This window comes from Lissotriton helveticus, chromosome 3_1 (assembly GCF_964261635.1).
Source record: "Lissotriton helveticus chromosome 3_1, aLisHel1.1, whole genome shotgun sequence".
NCBI classification, from domain to species: domain Eukaryota; kingdom Metazoa; phylum Chordata; class Amphibia; order Caudata; family Salamandridae; genus Lissotriton; species Lissotriton helveticus.
Window position 1 is genome coordinate 450,216,394 of NC_136061.1, and position 25,721 is coordinate 450,242,114.

A 25,721-nucleotide genomic window follows, 5' to 3' on the forward strand; every position below is an offset into this window, starting at 1 on the left:
TGGGTTTCCTGATGCAGACTCCTGTCATGATATACAACATCGGGCCCACTCATCGTTCAGTTTTGTCACAAGTGCATCCACCGCTCCGTTTCCGTTTTAAAACATTAGACAATGCGACAATGCAGTATTTCAAAAGCAGATGTAACTACAAAGAACACATTTTGATAATACATTTTTATTAGCAGACAATAGCAATCTTAAGGGGCATTGCATAGCTTCATACACACTTTGACCCCAATTCCATCAGTGTCTCTCTCTCTCTCTCTCTCTCTCTCTCAGTCAGTCAGTCTCTCTCTTTCAGTCAATCAGTCTCTCTCTCTCTCTCTCTCTCTCTCTCAGTCAGTCAGTCTATCTCGCTCTGTCATTCAGTATCTCTCAGTCAGTCAGTCTCTCTGTCAGTCAGTATGTCAGTCAGTCAGTCTCTCTTTCTGTCAGTCTCTCTATCTCTCTCTCTCTGTCAGTCAGTCTATCTCTGTTAGTCAGTCAGTCTCTCTCTTAGTCTCTCTCTCAGTTTTTCAGTCCTTCTCTCTCTCGGTCAGTCAGTTTCTCTCAGTCAGTCAGTCTCTCTCTCTCTCAGTCAGTCTCTCTCTTTCTGTCAGTCAGTCTCTCCATTTCTATCAGTAAGTCTCTCAGATAGTCTCGCTCTCCATCAGTCTCTCTCAGTCAGTCAGTCTTTCTCTGTCAGCCTGTCTCTCTCTCTCAGTCTCTCTCTCTCTGTCCGTCAGTCTCTCTCTCTGTCAGTCAGTCTCTCTCTATGTCAGTCTCTCTCTATCAGTCAGTCTCTTTCAGTCTCTCTCTCTCTTAGTCTCTCTCTCTGTCAGTCTCTCTCTCTGTCGGCCAGTCTCTCTCTCTCTGTCAGTGGCTCAGTCTCTCTCTGGCTGTCAGTCTCTCTCTGTCAGTCTCTCTCTTAGTCTCTCTCTGTCGGTCAGTCTCTCTCTGTCAGTGTCTCAGTCTCTCTCTCTCAGTGAGTTCTCTCTGTCAGTCTCTCTTTGTCAGTCTCTCTTTGTCAGTCTCTCTCAGTCAGTCAATCTCTCTGTCAGTCTCTCTCTAAGTCAGTCAGTCTCTCTCTCTCTAAGTCAGTCAGTCTCTCTCTGTCAGTCAGTCTCTCTCTCTGTCTGTCGGTGACTCTCTCTGTCAGTCTCTCTCTCTGTTAGTCAGTCTCTCTCTCAGTCAGTCTCTCTCTCTGTCGGCCAGTCTCTCTCTCTGTCAGTGTCTCAGTCTCTCTCTGTCAGTCTCTCTCTTAGTCTCTGTCTCTCTCTCTCAGTCAGTCTCTCTCTCTCTGTCAGTCAGTCTCTCTCTCTCTGTCAGTCAGTGTCTCAGTCTCTCTCAGTCAGTCAGTCTCTCTCTCTCTGTCGGTCAGGCTCTCTCTCTCTCTCTCTCTCTCTCAGTCAGTCTCTCTCCGTCAGTCAGTCTCTCTCTCTCTCTCTCTGTCAGTCTCTCTCTCTGTCAGTCTCTCTCTCAGTCGGTCTCTCTCGCAGTCAATCAGTCTCTTTCTCAGTCAGTCTCTGCCTCTCTCTGTCATTCTCTTTCTCTCTCTCTCTCTGTCAGTCAGTATCTCTGTACCTCAGTCAGCCAGGCAGTCTCTGTCAGTCAGTCTCTTTCTCTCTGTCAGTCAGTCTCACTATCTCTCAGTCAGCCAGTCTCTCTCTCTCTGTCAGTCTCTCAGCCAGTCACTCTCTCAGTCAGTCAGTATTCAGTCTCTGAGTCAGTCAGTCTCTCTACTCTCTCTCCACTCTCTCTCTTTACTCTGTCCACTCTATCTCCACTGTCTCACTCTCTCTCCACTGTCTCTCTCTCCACTGTCTCTCCACTCTCTCCCCACTGTCTCTCCTCTCTCTCTCTACTGTCTCTCCACTCTCTCTCCACTCTCTCTTTCCACTGTCTGTCCACTCTCTCTCTCCACTGTCACCCTCCACTCTCTCTCTCTCCACTCTCTCCACTCTATCTCCACGTTCTGTCTCTCCACTCTCACTCCACTCTCTCTCTCACTCTCTCTCCACTCTCTCTCCACTCTCTCTTTCCACTCTCTCTTTCCACTCTCTCTCTCCACTCTCTCCCTCCACTCTCTTCCTCCACTGTCTCCCTCCACTCTCTCTCTCCACTCTCTCTCCACTATCTCTCCACCGTCTCTCCACTCTCTCTCTCCACTCTCTACTCTCTCTCTCCCTCCGGTCTCTCTCCACTCTCTCTACCCCTCCACTCTCCCTCCACTCTCCCTCCACTCTCCCTCCACTCTCTCTCACTCTCTCCCCACTCTCTCTCCAGTCTCTCTCTCTCCACTCTCTCTCTCTCCACTCTCTCTCCACTGTCTCCCTCCACCCTCTCTCTCAACTGTCTCCCTCCTCTCTCTCTCTCCACTCTCTCTCCGCTGTCTCTCCACTCTCTCTTCCTCCGGTCTCTCTCCACTCTCTCTCTCTCTCCACTCACCCTCCACTCTCCCTCTACTCTCTCTCACTCTCTCTCCACTCTCCCTCCACTCTCCCTCTACTCTCTCTCACTCTCTCTCCACTCTATCTCCACTCTCTCTCCACTCTCTCTCCACTCTCTCTCTCTCCACTGTCTCCCTCCACTCTCTCTACTCTCTCTCCACTGTCTCTCTCTCCACTCTCTCTCCACTCTCTCTCTCTCTCTCCACTCTCTTTCCACTGTCTCTCCACTATCTCTCCACTCTCTCTCTCCACTGTCTCTCTCCACACTCTCTCTCTACTCTCTCCACTCTCTCCGGTCTCTCTCTCTCTCCACTGTCTCTCTCCACTCTCTCTCTCCACTGTCTCTCCACTCTCCCTCCCCACTCTCTCTCCACTCTCACGCCACTCTCTCTCCACTGTCTCCCTCCACTCTCTCCCTCCACTCTCTCTCCACTGTCTCCACTCTCTCTCTCTCCAATCTCTCCACTCACTCTCGCCACTCCCTCCACCCTCTCTCTCCATTCTCTCTCTCTCTCCACTCTCTCTCTCTCCACTGTTTCTCTCCACTTTCTGTCTCTCCACTTACCTCTCTCTCTCTCTGTTTCTCTCTGTCTCTCTCTCTCTCTCTCTCTCTCTCTCTCCACTCTCTCTCTCGCTCTCTGGGGAGCCATGGATACATTACCAGCAAGGTATGCAGGCCATTATGTTGCACCCTTGTTCTGGTTAATTATAATGTTTAGAGCAACAACAGTTGTTGCGTAAATATGATCATTTTAGGACGTCAATCACCTTGACATAAACCATTGCTTGCTAAATGAGATAATAGATATTTTAATATATATATGTCATTCAGGCATGTGATTCATTTTTTAACACTCATGTTTTGTAAAACCCTTCATAAATATAACTATCAAAAGCAATGTTGAGTAACGGTGACTCAAAAGGCAGCATTGTTCTTATATAAATAACTTTTTCAAAGCATTCTGTCGTCTGGAAACATTTTAAATTCGTAAGCACAATACAATACCTCACAAATATCTATGTATTCTCAGATGGAAAATCCCTGACGGGAAACCCATCTGGCTACTTACTAATGTTTTTACTCGGGTCAGTTACAGAGCGTGAGATTTAAAAGGGAGTACACTGGGAAATACATCCCAATAACCAGTTGCAGGATTGCAGTGTTCCCCCAGGAAAACATCAGGTGTCAAAAAACCAATATGGTAGCTACCACGTCTAGCAGAAACTCTTTGCAATCGGCCAACGGGGATTTTCACTAGGGTTGTGAAAAGGCACCATCAGGGTTCAATCAATGCAGAGCAGAGTGCATGGAGGCGACAGGCTCTAAAACACACACAAATTAAGCTTGTATTAATTATTCTACCCTGTCGAAAGTCAGGTGCATGCGCTCTATAGCTCAAGGTTAGGGGTGGTCAGGACACGAACTGTAAATACTTTACCACACCGGGGTTTTTCAACTGCAGCTATCAGGGTATTTTGAAATGATTTACTTATGCAGGACATTGTAATGCATGTGCAGATCACCGTGGCCGCCCATTAAATACTAACTCAACACAATAACTGCTACACAAGCAAATAATAAACACAAGCGTTTGTTCACACTTCCTAAAGGGGCCAATCCCAGCTGATGAGGAGGCACAGTTAGGCGAAGCGGCCAGGCAGACTTCAAGGTCACAGTGTGCAAATTCCAATAGGGAACTGAAGGACACACTAAGCTAGAGCACCTACTATGAGGGTTACTTGTAGTATTGCAACATATAAATGTCACGCTCGACTGGTTTTATCCGTGATTTACACAGTACACAGACCAGGGAATATATTCACGCCTATTTACCCCACATAGCTCCTTCCTCCCGCGATCCCCGATGTACATATGCACCTTGTTTTGTTTCTGCAATGCTGTTTTACCAAGATTGCATGCCTATTGATTCAGTGCATGGTGCGGAATTCATTGAAAAACTGTTACATGGACATTCTGCACATATAGATCGAACGATCCATCCATCCATCGCACATCCTCTCTAAGTTGATTACATTTATTTGTTGATGTTTTTGTTCGTGCACTCAGTTTAAAATTGTCACTTCAGTCAGACAAGTTTCATATGTCTGGCGTTTTTACCCTTTCTTGGACCTGCACCCTGAAGGGGTGGAAAGGCAGTGTCTCAGCGCAATAATTCCACGTCGAAATGAAATAAGAACCGTACTGAACCGGATTGAAGAGCCCAGATCCCAGGCATCCAGAACAGTCAGCAACCATCACAATTCGCACTACAATTTTTTTTTACAGTATTATATAGCGCGAACTAGACCCGAGAAATCGGGTATCAGAGCACTTTAAATGAGCAACAGTTTTGTTACAGATGGACAGACACATTCATTTTTGGTAGGCACGGGGAGATTAATTGATTTGCCCAGAATCACAGGATGTAGAGCGTCGTTGCCGAGACTCGAACCCAGTTCCCCAGCTTCGAGGTCGACCGCTCTAAGTTCCACTGACCGTCTCCATAAATACAATAATTGAGTGGAGCCACTGAGGTCACACAACGAGTGATTGCCGGGTGTGTAAGAATGTGCCTGTGCTTGCTAACATCACCGAGGTGTGAAGCGCGGCGATGACAAATAGAAGATTCAGGTGAAACTGAAGTCCACAGAAAAGCATCCTTGAGTGGTGAACCCCTGGTTCATCTGCCATAACAGCATGACAAAAGTACAACTTCGCTCTCTTGAGGCTTAGGTGAAGCTCTTTGCAATTTTTGAATTAAAAAAATGTTTCTAATGAATTTGTTCATGAAACGCATAATGGCGCACACACGTATAAAAAATGTATGGCAAAAGGCTTTCAAAACTAGAAAACGTGTTGGAATGTAAGCTTTTTTTTAAGTGTTATTTTTTAAAGAATAAACATCCGCAACAGAGAGTGAGAGGAAAGGGTGCGCCTCTGGAGTAAATCATGAAATAAACACATTAAAAGGGCGAATCAGCCTCAACGCCACTCACCGCATGATTCCTCGGAAATTAGGCAAAGCCTGTTGTCTCCGTGATCTAAACCCCTGGACTTTGTGAATTACATCATTGGTCTCCTAAAAATGCTCAAGAAGTTTCTTCCACTTCTATCTTTAGCCCACAGGAGAATCATTGTCCAGGCCCTGATAGGTTCTCGCCTGGATTATGCTAATGTATTATATTTGGGTCATCCTGAATATCTTTTGTCTCATTTGCAAATTGTGAAAAATTCTGTGGCACAAGCAATTTTTGGTCTTTACCGGAGATCCAGCGTGGCAGCCTTTCTTAAAGCCCTCCATTGGCTGCCTGTTCGGAAACGTATCATCTTTAAAACTTTAACCATGGCATTCAAAGCCCTCCATGGCACGGGCGCCCGGTATATTAGGAAAAGATTGGACTTTTATTTGCCATCACGGTCACTTCGGTCCTCATCGTTGGCCTTGGCTACTGTTCCGGCAATTAGGCGAGCCCGCATTGGAGGTCGCTCCTTCAAACGTCTAGCACCCCAACTGTGGAATGCTCTGCCCTTGTCTTTGAGGAAGAACTATAATCTTTTAGTCTTCAGGAAAGATCTTAAGACATGGCTGTTCGGACAGTAAGCTTGTAACTCTCTCTTGCTCTGTGCCTTTTCTTGGTCTATAGCGCCGGGACACTCTTTGGAGTAGCTGAGCGCTCTATAAAACTCACATTAACATAACATAACATAACATAACATAACATAACATAACATAACATAACATAACATAACATAACATAACATAAGAGAGATGTGTTTCTAGGTTAGAAAAACACTGAGTGTTTGCACATTCAGCACGCTATCCCCTCTGGTGTGCATCCCGGCCCTACCAGCAGCAGTGCACACAACCCTGGGGGGCCAGTGTCCGCCTCCCCCTGCCAGGAGCCCCCTCACACTGGTACCACCCGCAGCTCATACAAAACGGGATCCAGGCACTCCCTGCCATGCCTCCACTCACTCTTCCACCATCAATCTCAACCCCACACATCTCTAAACTCGGCCCTAACTCTTGGACCATCCTCTACCCACCCCATCTCTCTAAACATGGTAAAAAAAAATTCAAACACAAACTTCTCTGTCTTATTTGCTGATCACCATACCAGCCTTAACTCCTCACTTATCACCAACTTCATCTTCTTCACCAAACGACCATCTAAATGGAAAAGCATATTTCTACGTCACCTCCTGATCTCTAATTCACGCAACATCCCATATGGTCTAAAACTCTCTACTACACCATCTTCTTCCTTTCCAGGCAAAATAGATATCTCTATCTTCAAATCTGGAACTATACTAATCCAAGCGTCTGAAAAGCACCTCAACATATTTGAACAACACTTTAGCGCTATATTCCAAACTCTCAAAATATCTTCGATTCCTGCCCTCTCACCCCCTCCACCCCTAGACTCATCGCCCCCTCTCATCCCCGATACCATTACCTCGTCTCTCTGACCTGCGCCAACTTTTATTGCCTTCTTCTCCCTTCACCTCTCCCTCCCCCCTTTCGCCTCTTCCTGATTTTCACCCTCCCTCTCCTACTCCCAATGAACAACACTTTAGCACTTTATCCCAAACCCTCAAACAATCCCCGAACCCAGCCCTCTCACCCCCTCTACCTTTAGATTCATCACCCCCATATCATCCCCGTCCCCCTTACCTCGTCTCTCTGACCTTCCCTGTTGGAAATGGGATCCCCGGCTGGCCAGGGCTTTCGCCAAAGTCAGTCAGAGACCACCACTCCCAAGTCAGGGCAAGGGAGTTACACGCCAAGATAACCCCTACTCACCCTCTAGGTAACGTGGCGCGAGCAGCAAGGCTAAACTTGGAGGCGATGTAGGCTAAGTATTTGCGCACGCACCCCAGCAACAACAACCAAAGGCCCACCACAAAGGAAACTCCACACAAGGTTATATAAAAATAGCCTTTGTATTACACCAAAACACATTAGATAAAACACACACTTTACAATGTGCCAGAGGCACGGGCAGAATTTACAAGGGATTATTTACAAGACAGGGCCACCTGGACCACTGTCAGGAATCAGAAGTAGCACTTTCAGAAATAGCACTTAGTACATAGAATATAGCACAAAATAGCACACAACCAGTAATCACTGGTAACCAGCACCTCACTAGCACCACCTGTACTAGGGAGAAAACAACCACCTACACATCACAATACCTGTAGGGGTGTAAGAACATAACACATGATGCAATGCATAACATTCATTCAGAGGTGTAAAGAGGAAAACACATGATGCATCACAATACATTCAGAGGTGTAAGGAGTACAATTGCGCCAAACTCACGTAAGTCACCAGCTGTGACTGTCCCTAGGCCAACTGGCCTCTCTGGGGCTAGGACGCCCTGTGTCCAAAGTCAGGGGGGCCTAAACGTAGCAGTTGCCCACAAAGTGCTGGGCAACTGGTGCAACAATGTTTGAGCCTGCCAGGGCTCAAGAACAACAGTGGGGGCTCAAGAGCCTCTCTGGGCCCTTCACAACCACTTTGGCGCCTGGAGCCTCTCTCCGGGCCCTAAGAAATAAATGTGGCCCTTCAGAGCCTCACTGGGCTCTAAACACGAAATGCTGCCTTGGTGGAGCCCCTCACGGGGGACTCAACTTTGCAAATGCCCCCTGAGCCTCCTCTGGGCTCGCAACAACAATGGAGCCTAGGAGTCTTGGAGCTCCTAATCACTGATGCGGGCGGTGGAGTTCCTCTCGGGGAACTCTGGAACCAAGCAGGGGTCGCCTTGAGCCTCTCTCGGCTCCTCACCACGTGGGGCACTTGGAGCTCAGCACTTCAGCCCCACCGGGCTCTGATGAAGGTCCGGGGGCTCCTCTCTGTGGAGCGGCCCCTCCCTCAACGGGGGCCGCTCGCAGGACAACACGGAACCCGCCCCTGCACTCACCGGCTGTCTGGGCTGCAGGGCGGCTCCTCTCGCGCTGCTCCTTGGTTTCCCTCCTCCTCGCTGGGCTCCGGGCGCTCCCTCGTCCTCGGGAGCCCCGGGGGCGGGACGCAGGCTACAAGGCGGGACTTCCGGTCGGCCTTTCCTGGGCCGCGCTGGGATTGGTCGGACCCCCAAACACTTCCGGGTCGCCGCGGGCAGCGCGGCGGCTCGCTTCTTAGGCAGGCAGGCGGGCTCCCATGATCCGAGGAGTGGGCTCCCTCGTGATCCAAATAAACCACGGACCTGGGCAATGCCGGGTGGGCACCGGCCTCCTAATCAATTATAAAGCGAGGTAGGCACTCGCTAGGCAGGCAAAGCGCTCCTCAGCGCTTAACAGGCAATTTACAGCGCTCCCTGCGCTAGGCGGACAATCACAGCGCTCCAAGCGCTATAATCAAAAACAAAGCGCTTCCAAGCGCTAGAGGGCATAAAGCGCGCTCCTAGCGCTACAAACAGGATAAAGCGCTCCCAGGTGCCCTCAGCAAGCAGGGCAGAGTGCCAGCAAGTCCCTGGGCAGGCAGGAGGGGGCAAGGCTGGGCCCAGAGCCAGCTCACTGGGTCTCCAGGCAGGGAGACACCCCAAGTGGCGGTCCTCTGGCCCAGCAGCAGCAACAGCCCCCTCAGGATCCTGGAAGAGAACAACTTCAGTGGGGACACAGCCCCATTTTTATACAGTGCATTCCTTTGTCTGAGGGTGCAGAGTGGGGGCGGAACCAGTCGCAGCTGGTTCTTGAGTACTCTGTTTACCTCAACCACCCTCTCTATTCACTGGCAGGGCTTGGGTCATTAGACACACCACAAGGGGTGGAGCCAGCATTGTGTGGGGAAAACCCAGCCCATCCAGGACACAGGTACACTCCTCCCACACATCACTCATGCTAAACTCCCACTCACCACCGGGCAGACCCATCCAGACTTCCTGGAGCCTGGCATGCCAGCCAGCTCCAGCCAATCATACGCCAGCACCCTCACAGCACACGTACAGCCATGTCTAGAAATGGCGCTTCGCTACTAGACACATACATGCTGCATACACCATCTCGCAGCATTCACTCTCACGAGTTCACACATACCAGACTCAAGCCTGTACACCCCACGCATCAGGAACTACCAGGGACACATACATTCCCCATGCATTCCTATGGGCGGGCAGGCCTAGCTCAGCACATGCACTCAGAGTGCGCACGCACTTTCCACTGGGACACAGTGAAAGTGCGCAGAATCCAAAAATCACCATCTCCAGGTCACCATTTCAAGCAAAAAGTCTAGGGGTGAACCTGCCCTAAGGGCCAAAGTCCAACATTCCCCAATTCTTATTATCTTCATCTCCTTTCACTTCTCCCTCCCCCTTATCGCCTCTTCCTAATTTGATATACTCTGGTACACGCGCCTCTCCTTTCAACCTCCTCTCCAATAGTCCCCCTCCTTGCACCACATCATACATCCACACAACGATACCTCCTGCATCCCCCACTTACCAGATGATCTCCCCCGATTCCAAAAACACACTCTACTCAATGCTCCTCCCTCCATTTGACTCCCTTCCTGCTTCTCCCTCTGCCTCTTACCTCCTGGGACCCCCATGTCCCATTAATACACTCTCTTCTATGCCCCTTCCCCCCGTCACTCCCACATCCCTTATCCCTCTGCCACTTATCCCCAGATTCCCCCCTGTTCCAATAATACACTCTCTTACATTCTCCTCCCTCCCCCTGACTCCCTTATCAGTTCTCCCTCTACCACTTACCCCATAGTACCCCCCTTTACAACTACACACTTTTTGCTATGCTCCTCCCTCCCCTTGACTCCCTTACCACATTTTTCTCTGACTCAGTTCCCCTCTCCCCCTTAACTGACCCCACATATCCCCCACAATCACCCTCCAAAACCTCCCTGCTTTCAACAACTCATAATCCAACAAATACACCACCTTCTACTTCCTCTATGCCACTTTCACCGAATTGTCTGTCCGAAATGAATACCTTTCCTTCATCCTCCTCTTGTTCACCTCCACACTCCAAAAATTATCCTTCCCCTCATTATAATCCCACCCCCCCTCCAGGCTTTCCTCCTCATCCTCCACACGTTATCCCCCCCTAAACAACCCTAACTTGACCAACAGCCCAATAAATACGGACCCAAAGCACTCATCAACACACACACTGGCTTCCCCTACCATTGAACTTGTCCTTATGTCCCTCATCTTAGAACTCTCCTCACTCAGAAGATATATCTCATTCCTTACTAAAACCATCTCCTCGCACAACAACACTCTCCTCAACACATCCACATATTGTCCGCCAAACTCTATCACCGACAGAAACACTCCTCCTTCTAGCAACTACACAACCAGCACCTTACCCACTCAACCTTCCTTAAACGTCCCTCCCTGCAATACCAACATACCCACACCGCCACAACTTGGTACTCGCCCAATAACCTCTGAAGCTAACAGTTCCACTAACTTAACTACCTCTCCTTAACCACCCTCGTCCACTATCCCCCCTACTCAACTGTCTACCATCCCAGTTCTCTTAGGAACAAGCAGACTCCCCCTTCCTCCGACCTCCCCTAAACCACCCCAACAACTTAGACCTATTCCCCCTAGTCCCCCCACTACTCGCCCAATAACCTCTGAAGCTAACAGTTGCACTAACTTAACTACCTCTCCCTCACCACCTTCGTCCACTATCCCCCCTACTTAACTGTCTACCATCCCTGTTCTCTTAGGAATAAGCAGAATCCCCCGTCCTCCGACCCCTAGACCACCCCGACAAATTAGACCTATCCCCCTTGTCCCCCCTCCAAATCGCCCGACCCCTCTCCTCTCTCTTGCATGCTGATTAATTGCCAATCCGCCTCCTTCCACGCTACTGAGATTGCTGTAACCATTCTTAGTGAAAACATTGACATTGCATTCCTAACTGAAACCTGGCTCACCTCCCACTTCACTCCCATCCTCGACTTGCGTATCCCCCCTGGTTACTCTATCATTAAAAAAGATAGAATCTAACAAACAGGAGGAGGACTCCGGCCTCCTAATCAATTATAAAGCGAGGTAGGCACTCGCTAGGCAGGCAAAGCGCTCCTCAGCGCTTAACAGGCAATTTACAGCGCTCCCTGCGCTAGGCGGACAATCACAGCGCTCCAAGCGCTATAATCAAAAACAAAGCGCTTCCAAGCGCTAGAGGGCATAAAGCGCGCTCCTAGCGCTACAAACAGGATAAAGCGCTCCCAGGTGCCCTCAGCAAGCAGGGCAGAGTGCCAGCAAGTCCCTTGGCAGGCAGGGGGGGGCAAGGCTGGGCCCAGAGCCAGCTCACTGGGTCTCCAGGCAGGGAGACACCCCAGGTGGCGGTCCTCTGGCCCAGCAGCAGCAACAGCCCCCTCAGGATCCTGGAAGAGAACAACTTCAGTGGGGACACAGCCCCATTTTTATACAGTGCATTCCTTTGTCTGAGGGTGCAGAGTGGGGGCGGAACCAGTCACAGCTGGTTCTTGAGTACTCTGTTTACCTCAACCACCCTCTCTATTCACTGGCAGGGCTTGGGTCATTAGACACACCACAGGGGGCGGAGCCAGCATTGTGTGGGGAAAACCCAGCCCATCCAGGACACAGGTACACTCCTCCCACACATCACTCATGCTAAACTCCCACTCACCACCGGGCAGACCCATCCAGACTTCCTGGAGCCTGGCATGCCAGCCAGCTCCAGCCAATCATACGCCAGCACCCTCACAGCACACGTACAGCCATGTCTAGAAATGGCGCTTCGCTACTAGACACATACATGCTGCATACACCATCTCGCAGCATTCACTCTCACGAGTTCACACATACCAGACTCAAGCCTGTACACCCCATGCATCAGGAACTACCAGGGACACATACATTACCCATGCATTCCTATGGGCGGGCAGGCCTAGCTCAGCACATGCACTCAGAGTGCGCACGCACTTTCCACTGGGACACAGTGAAAGTGCGCAGAATCCAAAAATCACCATCTCCAGGTTACCATTTCAAGCAAAAAGTCTAGGGGTGAACCTGCCCTAAGGGCCAAAGTCCAACATAACCCCCTTCCAGCCAAAACGCAGGGGAGACCAATCACCACCGTGATGGACTTCCCTGCTTGGGGCGATAGAACATGGACGCGGGCCCACAACTGCAGGGACACCCTCCTGTTCTACGCCATGGTGAACCCAGGGGTTTCCTTCTAAACACACTGTCTGGACCAACTGGGCTACCCCACTGGTATTCCCAAGTTGTCCGCGGCCAGGACCAGGCCCTGGGCCACCCAGGTGCCACTGGTCCATGCCAATTCGCAGAGCGGGGTAGTAACCCCTGGCACATAGGAGCCATTCTCCACTCTTCCTGTCTGCAAGACAGGCCTAGACTGCCACTGGTACTCCAGCCTAGGGCCTACAACCTCAGGCAGACCAGGAGTCTCAGGGAAGGCTCTCCTCCCCCTACCTCTTCTCCTAGGGTTCCTCCTCCCTCTGCGAGGGGTACCCCTAGAACGCCATTCCAACCCAGGGCTTATCCACTCAGGTTGCACCGGGGTCAGAGGTGGGCTCTCCCACCCTCTGCACCCCCTTCCAGAGGTCTGCCCTCTCCCACCTGGAGAAGTTCCTCTGGAAGAAGAACCGGTCAGGACACTGGTTACAGTCGTCCTACCCTTCAGGTCAGGCGGATCCTGAACCTGGCCTTCCAACCTCTGGTCTAAAACCTTCGGTGGAACAATTGCCTGGCACTCCAGGACTTCTGGGGACTCACACACAATCCCCCTGAGGCTGACACATGGCCCATGTGTCGTGTGACTGTCTGTCTGGCGCAGATCTCCCGCTCCCTGTCCACCTGACAGTGCGCGAAGATCCCCCAGACCAGAAGTGGTGTCACCATGGTCACTACACGGGAACCTAGCCCAACTGGGTAGTCCCTGACCCACTGGTCCAGCCACTGGGGAACTCCCCCAATCACTCCTCACTCTGGACTCCTGTACCCTCCCTACCGGAGCGGTACTGCCAGACTCTAGAACCACAGGAGCTCTGGTTACAGACGCTCCAGGTCCTCTACTCACTAGGAGATCTTCCTCAAATGGACTAACAGGACAGCCTAGGTCCCCAACCTGGTGTTCCCTCAAGAAACCATCCAAGTCCTGAGGCAGGGCTTCGGGCGTCTGGGGAACCTCGGTCTCCCCCTCACTCCTGCTCCACTGAGCCAGGCAGTGAGCCCCTACACCCTCCTCGCTATCCTGGGACCTAGCTGGGCTACACTGAGCCTCCTCCACCACGCTGGGCTGGAAGATCCCTGAACCACTACTTTTGGATTCACTCCCTAATGACTCTAGAGAACCTCTGGCCCTTTCCCAGCGGTCGGCTTCCCTTGCCAATAACTCTGGGTCAGTAAATCCAACTTGCAACAGGTGTTGGCGCAACTCTGGCGAACAACCACTGAGCACCTGCTCTTTGACAATAAGATCAAACAAGACTTCAAAATCATAGTCAGTGTGAACCTCTACCCAAGCCCACAGTGCTCCATGACATTCACCCTCAAACTCCTCCCACGACTGGTGAGACAGTTTCCTACTGTCCCTGAACTTCACCCTTAACTCCTCCTCTGGGGAAAAAGGTACCAGACTGGGGGAATTGGGACTGGGATTTCCTACACTGAAATCTAAATAGCTGCCACTACTGGACTCAACCCTCCCTGGGGAATCCAGACATTCAACACTGCACGCAGGGGATAGTCTACCCTCCAGAGCTACTTTGCCTCTGGTGGCGGCCCTCTCAGCCTCCTCTATCCTTTCCTGCGCTAAGACCCTCTCGGTCTCTAGCTGTTGCTTCTTAACCTCCAGCTGTTGCTTTCTAACGCCCAGCTGTGCCATAGCCTGGGCATGCTCCAACTTGAGCTTCTCTAAAGCCAGCTGGTGCTCCCTTTCTCTCCTCCTATCTTCCAGCTCCTCTGGGGACAGGGAAAGGGATGAGGCGCTGCCTCCTAAACTGGACCCAGCAAGGGACTCCCTATCTATGGGGTCCTCACTATCTGCTGGCGTCCCTGTGCTATCATCTTCTTCCTCCTCCTCAGACTCTTCAGGGCTCCCCTCTGACCCACCACCCTCATGGTGTGAGACCCGGGCCCTCTCCGCACTGTGCTCACGCTCCAAGTCATCCTTCTGCCATTGGATCAGGTTACCCCTAAGTTGGGACTGGGTGTCTGACTCATTCACTGCAATGTCTCTCTCTTCGCAAAACTCTCTCAGTTCATGCAAAAACAGACCCCAGACATTAAAAGCAGACTCCATCTTGGCAAGATGCTCACAGACACGTGCAACACAGGGGACTTAACAATCTGAAGTAAGAGTACACAATTCCAAAACTTCAACAATCTCCTTATCAAAGAGAACTCATACTCATGCGTCCAGGAAAACACACCATTCATCCACACACACCCTCCCCTCGGATCGGTAAGGCAGTTTCTACCACCCCTGACTTCTCAACCTGACCAAAAGCGACACAGGTACCAAACTCTGGAAGCAGGGCGGGGGACAAATGTACTGAACACAATTATCAAATGACACTCTTCAGGAGAAGAAACAATGGAATTTCAAAAACAATCCCCTAAAATGTGGTCATCTAAAATGCAGAGTTTTGTGGTGCAGCCAGCTGCTACTAAGGTACAAGGCAAACACAAATCCTTATCCCACCGCTTGCCGCCAATGTTGGAAATGGGATCCCCGGCTGGCCAGGGCTTTCGCCAAAGTCAGTCAGAGACCACCACTCCCAAGTCAGGGCAAGGGAGTTACACGCCAAGATAACCCCTACTCACCCTCTAGGTAACGTGGCGCGAGCAGCAAGGCTAAACTTGGAGGCGATGTAGGCTAAGTATTTGCGCACGCACCCCAGCAACAACAACCAAAGGCCCACCACAAAGGAAACTCCACACAAGGTTATATAAAAATAGCCTTTGTATTACACCAAAACACATTAGATAAAACACACACTTTACAATGTGCCAGAGGCACGGGCAGAATTTACAAGGGATTATTTACAAGACAGGGCCACCTGGACCACTGTCAGGAATCAGAAGTAGCACTTTCAGAAATAGCACTTAGTACATAGAATATAGCACAAAATAGCACACAACCAGTAATCACTGGTAACCAGGACCTCACTAGAACCACCTGTACTAGGGAGAAAACAACCACCTACACATCACAATACCTGTAGGGGTGTAAGAACATAACACATGATGCAATGCATAACATTCATTCAGAGGTGTAAAGAGGAAAACACATGATGCATCACAATACATTCAGAGGTGTAAGGAGTACAATTGCGCCAAACTCACGTAAGTCACCACCTGTGACTGTCCCTAGGCCAACTGGCCTCTCTGGGGCTAGGACGCCCTGTGTCCAAAGTCAGGGGGGCCTAAACGTAGCAGTTGCCCACAAAGTGCTGGGCAACTGGTGCAACAATGTTTGAGCCTGCCAGGGCTCAAGAACAACAGTGGGGGCTCAAGAGCCTCTCTGGGCCCTTCACAACCACTTTGGCGCCTGGAGCCTCCCTCCGGGCCCTAAGAAATAAATGTGGCCCTTCAGAGCCTCACTGGGCTCTAAACACGAAATGCTGCCTTGGTGGAGCCCCTCACGGGGGACTCAACTTTGCAAATGCCCCCTGAGCCTCCTCTGGGCTCGCAACAACAATGGAGCCTAGGAGTCTTGGAGCTCCTAATCACTGATGCGGGCGGTGGAGTTCCTCTCGGGGAACTCTGGAACCAAGCAGGGGTCGCCTTGAGCCTCTCTCGGCTCCTCACCACGTGGGGCACTTGGAGCTCAGCACTTCAGCCCCACCGGGCTCTGATGAAGGTCCGGGGGCTCCTCTCTGTGGAGCGGCCCCTCCCTCAACGGGGGCCGCTCGCAGGACAACACGGAACCCGCCCCTGCACTCACCGGCTGTCTGGGCTGCAGGGCGGCTCCTCTCGCGCTGCTCCTTGGTTTCCCTCCTCCTCGCTGGGCTCCGGGCGCTCCCTCGTCCTCGGGAGCCCCGGGCGCGGGACGCAGGCTACAAGGCGGGACTTCCAGTCGGCCTTTCCTGGGCCGCGCTGGGATTGGTCGGACCCCCAAACACTTCCGGGTCGCCGCGGGCAACGCGGCGGCTCGCTTCTTAGGCAGGCAGGCGGGCTCCCATGATCCGAGGAGTGGGCTCCCTCGTGATCCAAATAAACCACGGATCTGGGCAATGCCGGGTGGGCACCGGCCTCCTAATCAATTATAAAGCGAGGTAGGCACTCGCTAGGCAGGCAAAGCGCTCCTCAGCGCTTAACAGGCAATTTACAGCGCTCCCTGCGCTAGGCGGACAATCACAGCGCTCCAAGCGCTATAATCAAAAACAAAGCGCTTCCAAGCGCTAGAGGGCATAAAGCGCGCTCCTAGCGCTACAAACAGGATAAAGCGCTCCCAGGTGCCCTCAGCAAGCAGGGCAGAGTGCCAGCAAGTCCCTTGGCAGGCAGGGGGGGGCAAGGCTGGGCCCAGAGCCAGCTCACTGGGTCTCCAGGCAGGGAGACACCCCAGGTGGCGGTCCTCTGGCCCAGCAGCAGCAACAGCCCCCTCAGGATCCTGGAAGAGAACAACTTCAGTGGGGACACAGCCCCATTTTTATACAGTGCATTCCTTTGTCTGAGGGTGCAGAGTGGGGGCGGAACCAGTCACAGCTGGTTCTTGAGTACTCTGTTTACCTCAACCACCCTCTCTATTCACTGGCAGGGCTTGGGTCATTAGACACACCACAGGGGGCGGAGCCAGCATTGTGTGGGGAAAACCCAGCCCATCCAGGACACAGGTACACTCCTCCCACACATCACTCATGCTAAACTCCCACTCACCACCGGGCAGACCCATCCAGACTTCCTGGAGCCTGGCATGCCAGCCAGCTCCAGCCAATCATACGCCAGCACCCTCACAGCACACGTACAGCCATGTCTAGAAATGGCGCTTCGCTACTAGACACATACATGCTGCATACACCATCTCGCAGCATTCACTCTCACGAGTTCACACATACCAGACTCAAGCCTGTACACCCCACGCATCAGGAACTACCAGGGACACATACATTCCCCATGCATTCCTATGGGCGGGCAGGCCTAGCTCAGCACATGCACTCAGAGTGCGCACGCACTTTCCACTGGGACACAGTGAAAGTGCGCAGAATCCAAAAATCACCATCTCCAGGTCACCATTTCAAGCAAAAAGTCTAGGGGTGAACCTGCCCTAAGGGCCAAAGTCCAACATTCCCCAATTCTTATTATCTTCATCTCCTTTCACTTCTCCCTCCCCCTTATCGCCTCTTCCTAATTTGATATACTCTGGTACACGCGCCTCTCCTTTCAACCTCCTCTCCAATAGTCCCCCTCCTTGCACCACATCATACATCCACACAACGATACCTCCTGCATCCCCCACTTACCAGATGATCTCCCCCGATTCCAAAAACACACTCTACTCAATGCTCCTCCCTCCATTTGACTCCCTTCCTGCTTCTCCCTCTGCCTCTTACCTCCTGGGACCCCCATGTCCCATTAATACACTCTCTTCTATGCCCCTTCCCCCCGTCACTCCCACATCCCTTATCCCTCTGCCACTTATCCCCAGATTCCCCCCTGTTCCAATAATACACTCTCTTACATTCTCCTCCCTCCCCCTGACTCCCTTATCAGTTCTCCCTCTACCACTTACCCCATAGTACCCCCCTTTACAACTACACACTTTTTGCTATGCTCCTCCCTCCCCTTGACTCCCTTACCACATTTTTCTCTGACTCAGTTCCCCTCTCCCCCTTAACTGACCCCACATATCCCCCACAATCACCCTCCAAAACCTCCCTGCTTTCAACAACTCATAATCCAACAAATACACCACCTTCTACTTCCTCTATGCCACTTTCACCGAATTGTCTGTCCGAAATGAATACCTTTCCTTCATCCTCCTCTTGTTCACCTCCACACTCCAAAAATTATCCTTCCCCTCATTATAATCCCACCCCCCCTCCAGGCTTTCCTCCTCATCCTCCACACGTTATCCCCCCCTAAACAACCCTAACTTGACCAACAGCCCAATAAATACGGACCCAAAGCACTCATCAACACACACACTGGCTTCCCCTACCATTGAACTTGTCCTTATGTCCCTCATCTTAGAACTCTCCTCACTCAGAAGATATATCTCATTCCTTACTAAAACCATCTCCTCGCACAACAACACTCTCCTCAACACATCCACATATTGTCCGCCAAACTCTATCACCGACAGAAACACTCCTCCTTCTAGCAACTACACAACCAGCACCTTACCCACTCAACCTTCCTTAAACGTCCCTCCCTGCAATACCAACATACCCACACCGCCACAACTTGGTACTCGCCCAATAACCTCTGAAGCTAACAGTTCCACTAACTTAACTACCTCTCCTTAACCACCCTCGTCCACTATCCCCCCTACTCAACTGTCTACCATCCCAGTTCTCTTAGGAACAAGCAGACTCCCCCTTCCTCCGACCTCCCCTAAACCACCCCAACAACTTAGACCTATTCCCCCTAGTCCCCCCACTACTCGCCCAATAACCTCTGAAGCTAACAGTTGCACTAACTTAACTACCTCTCCCTCACCACCTTCGTCCACTATCCCCCCTACTTAACTGTCTACCATCCCTGTTCTCTTAGGAATAAGCAGAATCCCCCGTCCTCCGACCCCTAGACCACCCCGACAAATTAGACCTATCCCCCTTGTCCCCCCTCCAAATCGCCCGACCCCTCTCCTCTCTCTTGCATGCTGATTAATTGCCAATCCGCCTCCTTCCACGCTACTGAGATTGCTGTAACCATTCTTAGTGAAAACATTGACATTGCATTCCTAACTGAAACCTGGCTCACCTCCCACTTCACTCCCATCCTCGACTTGCGTATCCCCCCTGGTTACTCTATCATTAAAAAAGATAGAATCTAACAAACAGGAGGAGGACTCGCCATCATTTTTAAAATGTAACTTAACATCTTGCTCGTTCATCTACAAAACCCTTCATCCTTTGAATACCTTTGCGCTAATCTCATTCTGCCTGACTCCCCCACCACCCGGTTGCACACTATCTACCATCCCCCTGGAAATACCATCCCTTTTATGGAAGAGTTGACTGATCTTATTATACAATCATCGCTCTCACATTCTAAAAATCTCTTCCTCGGTGACTACAACATCCATTGGAACAAAAGTGATGATCCTGCTGTCATCCTATTTAATGATGCCATGGGCATCACCAATATGACCCAACTCTGCCATTCTCCAACCCATAACAAAGGTGCCACCCTTGATGCTATTATGACTAGCAACGATCTGGCCTCCCTCTCAAATATACTTCCGGTAGACTGGTCTGACCACTACCGTATCCTCTTCACCATGAACAGATCCATGTCTCGCTTCGCCCCCATCAGCTCTTTACCTAAGAAGTCCACACGCAACCTTCACCTTATTCCTCCTGGCGAATTGGAATCCAAAATTAAGGCCCACTTACTTCTCCCCCCCTCTCTCTGACAGCACCACCGACCTAACTAACCATTATAACAATTATATTCTTGAAGCCCTCGACCAAATTGCTCTAATCAAACTCAAACAACAAAAAAGCAACCCTCCTAAGACTTGGTTCAATTCTGACTCTTAATAACGAAAGACGGACCCTTAGACATTCTGAACGGGTTTGGAGGAATCATCCAACCGTTGAAAATCTGGCTCTCCTTACAACTGCTAGAGCCCAGTACAAAAAATATATCTTTAATGAGAAAGCCTCCTTTCTACGATCACAACTTGATCAAGCCAGAAACCGCCATAGAGAACTCTTTAACATTGTTAAAAAACAAACCTCCACTGGCCCTCCTAAAATATTAGCCTCTATTGACAGATGCGAAGAAATTGCCAGTTTCTTTACGAACAAAATCAACAAGATCGAACTATCCTTCTCTTCCCTCCCACTCTCACTTCAACCTACTCCTATCCTATACACTGTCCCCAACACTCCTAACTCTCCTCCGTCCACTTTTTCCACCCCTCTCGATCCTTCTTATCTTATCCCCTCCCTGCTCCCCCCAACAAGATACCTTTCCGAAAATAAGCCCCCCACTAAAAACAATGCCTCATGGAGTGATTTTAGTCCAGTATCTGAATCTACGATCACTAATATCATTGCCAAACTAAAACCTTCCTCTCACTCCAAAGATCCTCTTCCCGCCCTTTTGGTTAAAGAACTTAAATTTATCATTGCCCCTATATGGACCAAAATCATCAACTCCTCTCTTTCCACTGGCTGTGTCCCCACCTCCCTTCAGCTTGGTCAAATCTCACCCATTCTCAAAAACACCACTGCTGACCCCAATGACCTTAGCTACCTTCGCCCTATCTCTAACCTTCCATTCCTCTCTAAAGCCCTCGAAAAATGTGTCCTATTGCAATTAGAGAAACATATCGCCTCCTTCAACCTCCTTGATGTTTTCCAAACCGGCTTTAGAAAGGGATGCGGTACAGAAACTGCTATGCTAAATATCACTGACGACATTCATCGATCCCTAGACAAAGGGGAATCCTCATTACTAATCCTCCTCGACCTCTCAGCTGCATTTGATACCGTCCACCACCCCACCCTTCTCAACACTTAGATGGCAACGTATTCAGATGATTCTCCTCATTCCTTCAAAACAGATCACAGCAAATCAAGCTCAGCCACTTTCTCTCTAAACCTCAACCTGTCTCACTCTGCGTCCCTCAAGGATCCATCCTCTCCCCAACCCTATTCAATCTGTTCATGGAATCACTCACCCTCATCCTCAAACAAGCTAATATCAATCACCACCTCTATGCCAATGACACCCAATTATATTACAAGATCAAATGCCACAAAGACATTCTCCACCTCAATGAGACCTTGACCAGAATTCAAACCTGGTTCCATCGGAACCATCTCAAACTGAACCCGAATAAAAGTGAAATCATCCTTTTTTCCCCCCAAAACAACTCCCTTCCCATTCAACTCTGGATAAATGACATCAAAGCTCTTAACTGCACACTCTCCACCTCTAATTCTGTCAAATCCCTAGGCATCAGTATCGACCAGAATCTAAATCTCATCCCCCACATTAAAAATGCATCCAAAACTGCCCGTTTCACCCTTCTCCACCTCAAGAAACTTAAACCATTTATTCCAGCAGATGATTTCAAACTTGTTGTCCAATCGCTTGTCCTTTCCAGGATTGACTATGGCAACGCCACTTTGGCTGGCACCCCTAAAATCCATCTTGCACCAATGAAATCTGTCCTCAATCTAGCTGCGAGACTCATTTCTGATTGTAAATTTTTTATCACATCTCCCCCGTCCTCAAAAATCTCAATTGGCTCCCAATAGAAGGAAGATCCACCTACAAGATTGCCTGCATCACTCACAAAGCTCTTCACCAAAACACCCCTTCTTACCTTACAACAAAACCACGCAAAGCAGGTTGCTCCAGGTCCCTGAGGAGCACAAACTCCCTTGTCTTGATCCCACCCAGACTCAAATGTCAAAAGACCTAATCCCGTGTGTTCTCTGGTAACGCTCCTACAATTTGGACCTCTCTCCCTAAGGATCTTTGCTGCAACCCCTCTTACACTCTCTTCAAAAAGAAACTCAAAATACTTCTTCTCAACAAGTATTGGGATATCTAATGTTACTGACTCTGACCATGTTCACTCCTTTCTCTTCCCTTGTCCACTCCTCTTCCCACCCCCTCTCAATCCCTTCATTCTCTCACTCCCCCTCTTCAACCCCCTCTCTCTCTCCTAACTTTTAATATTCATTTTCCACTTAATTTTATCTCTCTGTTTCTTTTCCCCCTTATCCCTGTTGAATGCATTATCATACTGTAACTCTTTTTCACTTAATTGTTAATTTTATCTCATTTTGTTCACCATCCTTGTAAAGCGCTCTGATATTCTTGGGTCCAGTAGCGCTATATATATAGCCTTTTATAATAAATAAATAAATAAATAACACCTCACACCCCTGGAACCAGCAGCCAGGACTCACCAACATCCCCTCCTGGAAACCCTGGAACCTGAGCCCCCCCCCTCCCTGTCTGCTGCACCCCTTATCTTCTCCCCTGTCTGCTCAATCACTGGGAGGACCCTCGCGCCACACAGCAGGGCCTCATCCTTGTAGCCCCCCTGCAGGCCGGCGCCTCCTTCACGAGCTGCGCAGCCCCCCGGCCAGGACCAGCCCTCAGGCCCCAGCGGCCCCTCCACAGCCCCGGTCTGGGATCGTAAACTGAAGTTATTCTTCCAAGTCGCCGCGCTGCGGGGACTTCCTCAAAGCTCACAGTTCGCAGGTTTTAATGGACTCCGTCACTGGGCTGCTGACGGCCTTTCGAAGAACGGAGGTGACTCGAGCCGCGCTCAGCGTCCCATGCTGTCCATGTGAAGGGACGCGTAAAGACAGAGGCCAAAATGCGCTTCATGCAGCAGGAGGGTATCTTGACGCCCCTGCGCCAGGCCAGCGCTCCCAGAAGAGGGGTAACGCCCTCACCCCTGCGGCAGGCCAACAGAAGGGTAAACCCCCCTCTTCGCCATTGCACCAGAGGGGTAAACCCTCCCCCTCTGTGCCGGGGCACCAGAGGGGTAAACTCCCTCTCTGTGCCAGGTCACCGCAGGGTAAACCCTTTGTCTCTGCGCCAGGGCTCCACAGGGTACACCCTCCCTCTCTAAGCCATGGCACCACAGGGTAAACCCGCCGTCTCTGAGCCAAAGCACCAGAGGGGTAAACCCCCCCTCTGCGTCACGGCACAACAGGGTAAACCCTCTCTCTCTACGCTGGTTCCACCAGAGGGGGAAACCTCCTCCCTGTGCCAGGGCACCAGAGGGTGAACCCTCTCTCCCTCGCTCTCTACGCCGGGCCACCAGTGCTCTGCATTCATCCTTGGTTGCGTGGGGGCCACGTGAAACCCAGAGACCCCAATACACTGCCTCAGCAGCAGCGTCTGTCCGGTTGTCTGTCCTCCAGGCCACCGCAGGACTAGCCGTGCTCAGCATCCTCCGCTGGCTAAGTGCAGGACCGCGTAAAGCTCAGACGTCCCCACAAACCTCTCTGTAGCGCTAATGAGTCCTCAAGGCACCCAGGCTCCTTCTAATGCCCCTTCAGGGATGGCGACACCGCAGGGAAAGGACACATTTAATGAGTGTTAATGGGGACAATCCTGTTGCATAACTTTAAATAACTGTGGAGAGCACAGCCTTCAGACACCTCAACAACTTTTTTTTTAAATCGCTACAAAGTCTTTGCGTTCAATGGGAATTTCTGCAGAATTCGTAAAATTCTAAATCATGAATCCCCGAGCGGCGCCTCTCATCTGGAAGCAGAGCAACATAAACACAACTTGGCACACTGAGATCAATTATTAAACAGGCCTTAAGGCAGACACAAAGCAGTGTGCCTTCTAACAAGAGTGCTTACCTGAGGGTTTTAATGGAGTCCGTCACTGGGCTGCTGACAACCTTTCAAGGAACGGAGGTGACTCGAGCCGCGCTATGGCTTAGAGGGGGAGGGTGTGCCTCGTCCTTTCACATATGGGCATTGCCCTATGGAAACTGCTCTCTCTGGGCCCCCACCCCCATCCTTTTTCCGAGCCTGGTGCACCCTGACTGAAGAGAGACATTGTATCTCTTCAGTCCTGGGTCAGCTCTAGGAGGCCGGAGCAGACTGCGCACCGGAGCTGCTGCTTTAGAGCCTGTCTCTCTCACAGCTCTCTGCAGATGAGCTGAGGGGGCGGGGCCGCCTTCATGTACTGGACACTGGGCCCCACCCCACCCGCACCGCGTGGGCTGCGGGGGTGTTTGTTATGCCCCTGGCTGAGATGGGTCCCTATCGGGCTCTCCCTTTTTGCCCTCGCTCTCAGAGGTAAAAAAAAAATCTTAACTCTGCAGCAATACCGCCCTTCACTGCTTTTGATGTAACTACAAAGATGCTCCTTATAATGCTTTCACAGTCTCATCATTTCAAAACTGAAGCATTTTCAATATTACAGACAATGAAGCCATTGGTGTTGCTTATTTATCTTATGTAACTAACAACCATTGACAAAGCCAGGAGTAATGTTACTTGCTGTATTATATATCTGGATGCAATGAGAGAACAAAATACCAGTTGGGCGGCACACTGTGCTAAGCACAGGTTTTTAGCCTATGTGTTTTTAAACTACCCCCTTAATATCATAGGCCACGCCACTTTAAAAGACCCTTCACCCCCAGTCTTTCATCTCACTTAAAGTCCTGACTATGAGTACGTACTTGAGCGCAAAATCTTTGAGAATCAGATCGCAGGTGTGTGTGGCAGAGAAAGGTTGTTTAAACTGATGGGACTTAAGTAGTTCCCTTCAGTGCCTTGAATTAGCTGTGGTCCTGATATTAGTCTGAAGTTAGGTTTAGGTGCTTCGGAGAGCATGCATCATTGGAGCCATCTGGATTGTGTTATAACAATATTAATCATGCTGCTTAGAAACTATATAACTTCTTTCTCTTCCAGTGATGCACACTTTGCTTGCCATTTAAAATTAAATAAAAGAGTTCTCTTCAGAATTTCTATACTTGGGGAAATGGTTATTTTACTTCTTCTAAGCCTACAAGCCGCAGAGAGAGTTCGGACTGGCCCTTCTGAATTGCAGGACAAAGGAGTGCACATTGACTGTAAATTAGAGATGTGTAATCGTAATCAAACCACCCGTTCGTTACTTTCTATAAACAACGGGCACTGGGCAGACCCACATTGGTGTCATTACACCTCATGCACACACGTTTGTGAATCACATTAAATACACAAATGCAGAAATCACGAGTGAACATATCCAACTCATTGGTTAATCACCCCTGTGATGACAATTTTTGTCCAGTGAATCTAGCACTGCCCTTTATGCTCATAAAACTTTAAGCACCGAGGTATATTTTTACCTTGCCCATTTAGTTGAATTTTGCTGCGGTTTCCCGATCCTACGAGCGGACCACTCTGGCCTTTCATATATGTGTGCCCGCTCTGCTGTGTCTGCAGAAAGTGAACAATGGGATCGTTTTCCATTCCGTCCACGGATTTCACCTGAATTTTTCTTTTTGATTGTGGTCAGTGTTGTTTACAATGCACTAATCTGACTGCTTTTAATGGCTGACATTTGTTGCATTTGATGGTGACATTTGGCTTTTAAATATATTTTGTAGCACACGGTACTGCCCAGTCTCGTCACCACTTTTCATCAAATATATTTTGAAGCTCTAGC

At 50.3% G+C, this 25,721-nt stretch overlaps 1 protein-coding gene across 2 annotated transcripts in view; it reads right to left on the minus strand.

Annotated features, from left to right (window-relative positions):
• LOC144824586 (gamma-crystallin M1-1-like) overlaps positions 1–25,425 on the minus strand; it is an 86,458-nt gene extending 61,033 nt beyond the window's left edge. For both annotated transcript variants that reach the window (XM_078683639.1, XM_078683638.1), the window contains exon 1: positions 25,402–25,425. In XM_078683639.1, coding sequence (XP_078539765.1) covers positions 25,402–25,410 — 9 coding nt within the window. In that variant the 5' untranslated portion in view covers positions 25,411–25,425. The remainder of the gene's footprint in view (positions 1–25,401) is intronic.
• Positions 25,426–25,721: the final 296 nt, after the last annotated feature.